The 6000-nt window shown below is 52.9% G+C and overlaps 1 protein-coding gene and 1 long non-coding RNA gene across 4 annotated transcripts in view; one reads left to right on the top strand and one right to left on the bottom strand.

The window, feature by feature from the left end:
* The window catches only part of Mxi1 (MAX interactor 1, dimerization protein), a 73623-nt gene extending 70261 nt beyond the window's left edge, over positions 1-3362 (bottom strand). Inside the window, exon 1 of one of the 2 annotated variants that reach the window (XM_027930376.3) lies at positions 3099-3362. In XM_027930376.3, the coding sequence (XP_027786177.1) occupies positions 3099-3360 (262 nt within the window). In that variant the 5' untranslated portion in view covers positions 3361-3362. Of the gene's footprint in view, positions 1-879; positions 973-3098 lie in introns of those variants that run through there. The other variant, XM_071610928.1, reaches the window with a different exon arrangement.
* Positions 1030-3688, top strand: LOC139705407 (uncharacterized). Of its 2 annotated transcripts, none has more exons than XR_011707284.1 (2): positions 1030-1108; positions 3127-3688. It is a non-coding gene; the product is annotated as an uncharacterized lncRNA (long non-coding RNA). The 2 variants fall into 2 exon arrangements; XR_011707285.1 differs by lacking the exon at positions 1030-1108 and adding an exon at positions 1550-1745.
* The last annotated feature ends 2312 nt before the right edge of the window (positions 3689-6000 follow it).

Below are 6000 nucleotides of genomic sequence, written 5' to 3' on the forward strand. Positions count from 1 at the left end.
GGAGGCGGAGAAACTGAGATCAAGTGATTACAGGGGAACTCGCTGAAATGAAGGCGGAGAGGTTGTGCACCTGAGCCGGCCAGCAATGCCCTTTGCAGTAGTGACCTATAAAGAAGATGCACAACAAACAAAACCTGAACACCCCCCACACCATCTTACTAACTAAGAGCTAAGGGTCCTTGCTTCCTTCCAAAAACTAGGGACCTGGGAATTGCTGGAATCCTATCGGAACGCCTAGATCCCTCTCCCTCCCCCAACAACTGAATGATGTAAGCGTTTCGGAAAGCAGAGCTCTGGAGCAAAACAAGCCCCGCGCGCGCGGAGCGACCCGCAGTGCCCGAGCCCGGCGCACGCACGACCCGCCCCCCGACTCGCGTTATTGCTGTGCACACGCGGACCGCCGTGACGCGCGGGCATTGTGTGCAGCCAGCAGAAAACAACGGCGAGCGCCGCCAGCGCGAAGAAGCGCCCCCAATAAAACGAGATAGATGTAGGGCCCGCCGTTTTCCGTACCGGGAGACCAAGACCTGGGGGCGGGGGGAGAGTGGGGAGGGAGGATAAGTGGCCCCCGTGGGCAGCTCCAGTTTGCCGCGGGGATAATAGAGGGTCCTGCGGGTGGTCGCCTGGAGTTTGCTGGACATCACCCCCGCCCCCCGTCTCCGAGCTGCTAGGGAGCGGGTGAGGGCCTGGAGCCGGGCCCCTGCAGCGGAGCCCAACACGGTGCAGCGCCCCACGCTCTCGGGGAAATCTGGGGTCCGTTGGCATCACGTCATTTACAGCCAAACAGCGGTGGCGAAAAGAGCCGAGAGAGCTAAAAATACTCCCTTGGGGAGCCTGCAGAAGGAGGGGGGCTGCGAGGCCGAGGGGCTGATTACGTACACGAAGTTGACTTTGACTGGGGCGCTAAGGCTCCCGAGCCCCTCTGGGGGGCTGGCAGGTTTGCAGCGCTGGTGCTTCGGGAGAGGGGCCAGGAGAAAGCCCCTTGGCTTCACCGGCCTCTAGAGCCCCGCTCGACCGCCGCGGGCCCTCCCCACACGGGGCAGCCCGGCCCGGCGCGCCCGGCTTTCTGCTTACGTGACTGGTGGCCACGCCGGAGCCCCGGCACCGGGTAAACAAGGAGGTGGCGGCGGCGAGGGCGGCGGGGGGGTGGGGTGGGGCGGAGGGAGGTCTCCGATTGTCTGCGGGTGCGAAAGGGGGGGGGGGGCGCGGGACGCTGAGGAAGCTCTGGCCGCCTCCTCAATACGCCTCGCTGGGGTATGTTGGGGGGCAAGCCATGTTCGCTACACACTGCCAAGGTGCCCTCTTTGGGTGCACTCCCAGTTAGGGCCGGCGCCACGGGACAGACTCCAGAGACCGGGAACCCGGGAGGGGACGGCTAAAGAAATCGCGCCCCTCCCCCTGCAACAAAAGCAAACACACCAAACAAAACCACGTCTTCACCCAGCTCCCCATCAGCTCTCGCTTTTCAGAAACTATCCTCCAGATGAATGCACACCCCCCCCCCGACACACATACACACACATACACACACACACACACCCTTAATAATCTCCCAGCGACTCGGTTACACAGCCTGCGATGCACCTCTCTCGCAACCCAAGCATTCCGAGAAAACAGGCGAGAAGAGAAAGAAAAGAATGCACCACCGACCTCCCAACACAAAAATCCTTGTTTTGGTCTTACAACGTCTGCACAATTGCACTGCCATCACACCGTTACTATACCCCTGAAGGCCTGGAGTGTCGGTCAGCGATGATGTTTTTGTATTTGAGGGTTGTTGTTGTGTTGGGCTGGGGGGGGGGGGTGCAAGATCTGACACGTTGCAATCGGATTTCTCTCTCTGGCTTGCTCTCTTGCTCGCTCTCTCATGTCTCATTGATCATCCTACTTGTTCGGACAGATTAAACATCCCAGTTTCCTTCGGTCTGTCGTTCTGTCTGTCTTGGCCCCTTCTTCCTTTTCCTAGCTATTATTCTGAGGACGGTGTTGGAGACGCCGCACACTCGTGCCCCCGTAAGGGCTGCGAGTCTACTGCCTGGGGAGAGCTGGGGACCCGCTGGCAGTGACAAAAATGAAACAAACAAATACAAAAAGGAAGCCAGGCCTGGGTGGAGTTCTCAGCACCCCCCCGCAACACACCGCAACACTCTCCACCTGAATCTGGGGGTCGGGGGACAGTAGAAATCGACCCTGGAAGGGGTTTGCCTTGCTCGCTCTGCGCGCTCACTCGGGAGTTCTCTCCCGAAAAATAAAGAAATCGCACACAACAGCCCACACCTTCTTCCCCAACTATTGTTTCTGTGAGATTTCAAAGTTTCCTCCTAGCCACGTCTCCCTCGCCAAGTTTCCCCAGCGCAGGACAGCGGGTCCGCGGCGAGCTGCTGGTGCTGTCTGGCCCCGCCGGCCTGTTTCTTTGGGGGCTGGGGGCAGTGGCACCCCAGGGCAACGGAGGCGCGGGGGGGGGGCTGTGTCCGTGGACCTGACGGCCTGAGCTCAGTCCTCCTGCGAGTGGGGAGGAAAACCCGAAGTAGACAGAAGGGAGAGCCAGAGCCAGAGCCCACGCCGTGGGTAGCTGCCTGGTGGCAGTGGTGGTGTGGTAGTGGTTGTTATTGTTTTAGCGTGTCTGTGCGTTTTCTTTCTGGAACCCCTGAGCTTGCTACGATTTCCAACTTTCGGCTTCTAATCCCCACCCAACCCAGGAACGAGCAACAGAAAAACAACACTTGTCTGCCCAAGAAGGCTCCGAGGAGGTGGGGGGGTGGGGGGAAGGCGACCTCAAAGAGATGAGCTCTCGGCTCAGTTGTCAGCAAACAACAACACTCCCCCGCTCCGCTACGGGGCTGTCCTCGCAGCCTGCCGGAGACGGACAGACCAACGCACGGACAGGCCCCCCTCTCCCCCTCACTAGTCTTTGTTACATCTTTAGCAGCTTTGTGCGTGCGTGCGTGTCCTTTCTCCGGTGTCACCGGCTTTACTGCCGAGGGTTGATGTGTGTGTTGGGGAGGAGGGGCGCGGGCCGAGCAGGCGACAGGGGTCGCCCAAGTGGGCGAGAAAGAAAGAGCAGGGAGCGGAGGAGGAGCGGGGGCCCCCAAACTTACTTTTGTTTTCTTTCTCGATCTGCTCCAGGTAGCTGGCGGCCTCGAGCAGAATCTGCACGTTCTGCAGAAAAGTGTTGATGTGCTTCTCCATCGAGTTCTCGCTGGTGTTGAAAATGTCCGAGAAGGGGCACCTGGGCTTGGCCCCCGCCGGCTCCTCGGGTTGGGCCGGGGGCTGGGGCGCGGCCGCGGCCAGGGGCGCGGCGGGGGCCAGCCCCGCGCCCTCGCAGCGCGCCTCCTTGCGCGGCCGCCCGCGTTTGCCCATGGAGGACCGGGGGTCCGCCGAGCTCGTCCTCTTACGGGTCTTCGCGGCCGGGCCGAGCTCTGGGGCCCCGGGGAGACCCGGCCTGCTGAAGCGGAGGAGGCGCCGGGGCGAGGAGCCGGCCTGACTTCCAGAGCCTCGCTGCGTGCAGTTGTGTGTGTGAGTGTGTGTGAGTGTGTCTCTGTCTCGCGCTGTGGGTCTGTGTGTATGGGAGATTGAATGAACCTACAGGACAGACGGAGGCGCTCTGGTGCCTGGGTCCTAGTGCGAGACTGTCACCATCCGACCGGTCAAAATAAAAGGTGGAGACAAGCGAGGCAGGGACCGCCCCCTGCCTGAATCCGCACCCTTCCCCGCCTCTCCCCAAATCTTAGCGCAAGTAGAGCTCTGTATTTTGATGAGAATGGAAAAAAATACCTGATATCTCTAGTGCGCACCTGCCTAAAACATTTTTTTCTTCCCAGAAAAAAATAGTATCTCGGGGCCAGGGTTGTGGTTCAGTGGTTGAGTGCTTGCCTAGCATGCACGAGGCACTGGGTTCGATTCTCAGCACCACATAAATGTAAAATGAAGATATTGTGTCCACCTAAAACTAAAAAATAAATATAAAAAAAAATCTCCAAAAGCATCCAGCACAGTGCCTGGCACTCAGTAAGTCCCCCCAAAATGGTAGCTGCTATGAATTTTTAAATATATTTTTGAATTTATTTATTTTATTTTTAATTAATTAACTTATTTATTTTTTAATTTTTTAAAATTATTTTTATTTATTTTTCTTTTTCATTTTGCTGTACTGGGGATCCAGGAACACCCTACTACTGAACTACGTTTTTTTTTTTTAAACTTTATTTATTTTAATCTCTTTTAGTTGTAGTTGGGCACAATACCTTTATTTTATTTATTTATTTATTTTTATGTGATGCTGAGGATCCAACCCAGCACCTTGCACATGCTAGGTGAACATTCTACCGCCGAACTACAGCCCCACCCCACCCCCACTGAGCTACATTTTTATTTTTCATTTTGAGACAGGGTCTTGCTAAATTGCAGAAGCTGGTTCAAACTTGCTTCTGCCTCAGTCTCCCTTGTAGTTGGGATTACATGTTGGCCACAACATTCAGTTTTTTTCTTTACTTCTTTTTCAATAAAGGCCCAATTCAAATGAGAAGAATTGAATTATATAAACTAAAACTCCTTTCCCCATTCTGCTCTCATACACACATGCACAGAGGCACCTGTGTTGTGTCTTCACACAGCTAAATGAAATCCCCAGGCCTCCCAAGTCCAGGTTACAGATTTACCCACTCCTTTGCAACCCTTAAAATGCAAAGTTATTTTGCAGGAAAGAGGAGAAGATGTAAGCATCTCTCCAAGTCCTCTGCCTAGCCTCGGTCCAGCTGTGCAAAGCTCACACCCTAGCACCTCCACACTTGACTCCCTTTTATTTGTCAGAGGGGCACAAAGGCAGAAGTAGCAGCCCAGGAACCACCCCTTACCCCTAGTTGAACTCCATCTTTTGGATCTGAAGACCCCTACCTATCCCAGTTGACGTGGTTTCAATGTTACTGCTGTCAGCAGTCATGGATGTTTTTCAGGCCTGAGCATGTAGTGGGAGACACAGGAGTAGTAGAGGGTTGCTCTGGTGTGCTGTTGAGAAGACTCCCAGGTCTGCTTCATGCAGACTGTCTGAACTTTAGCAAATTCCTTTACCCCTCTTGGCCTAAGTTTCCACATCTTTGAAACCTCTGAGAATTTGTTTGTGTGGATTAAATCATATCTGCATTTAGCATACTCAGTTCCATAATACCATCTTTTTCAGTCAGAGCCTGAGTCTCTGACTCTGATGTAACTCAAATGCAGTGAACAAGATTCTTCTACCCCTCTGTGGAAAGCATCCCTATGAAAAATCCATCCAAACACTGTCAACTTGCAAGATCATCTGGAATTTTCTTTCAGGGGAACCATACATGGAGCACACAGAGAATGCTGCCACCTGGAAGTGTTCCATACCCTCCCCCCACCCCTTTCAGGGGCAGCTTCATGCACATCTGCCACAAAGCCTCTTACTGGAAATGGAAACTTTTTGAAAAAAAAAAAAAAGGACAGTAAGTACATTTCTTTGTAAAATATAAAACGTACAGAGTATATGTACACACACCCTCAAAGAGCCTGCAAAAAAGCCTTTGTGCACTTCAAAAAAAAAAAAAACCTACTGCTGATATGACAGGAACAATCAGAAACTTTAAAGCCAATGCATTCACATTTTGAACCATAGTATAATCATTATACACATAATCTTTGCTCATTTTTTCATGACAAATTTTGCATAGTTGATCCCTGCATCTTTTGGTTAGGGTGAAGTAGAAGCATCTAAGTGCTATGAGATAAAAGTTCATATTCCATTATCAGCATAATTACTGGCATTTTTTGTTTTGTTTCTGTCAGAACCACAACTTGAGCTATCTGTGTTTAAATGTCCACAAATGTCTAAGGACTTTAGGAAGACCTTGTACATAAACAATTTCAAACATGCTTCCTCCAATGCCATTTTGCAAACAAAACAAAATTGATGCATCTGAGCAAAACAACTCTGATCTCCCTTGCCCCAAATGAAAGGTGATAGAAAGACAATGAACCAGCCAG

This window comes from Marmota flaviventris, chromosome 4 (genome assembly GCF_047511675.1).
Source record: "Marmota flaviventris isolate mMarFla1 chromosome 4, mMarFla1.hap1, whole genome shotgun sequence".
In the NCBI taxonomy this organism is placed as follows: Eukaryota; Metazoa; Chordata; class Mammalia; order Rodentia; family Sciuridae; genus Marmota; species Marmota flaviventris.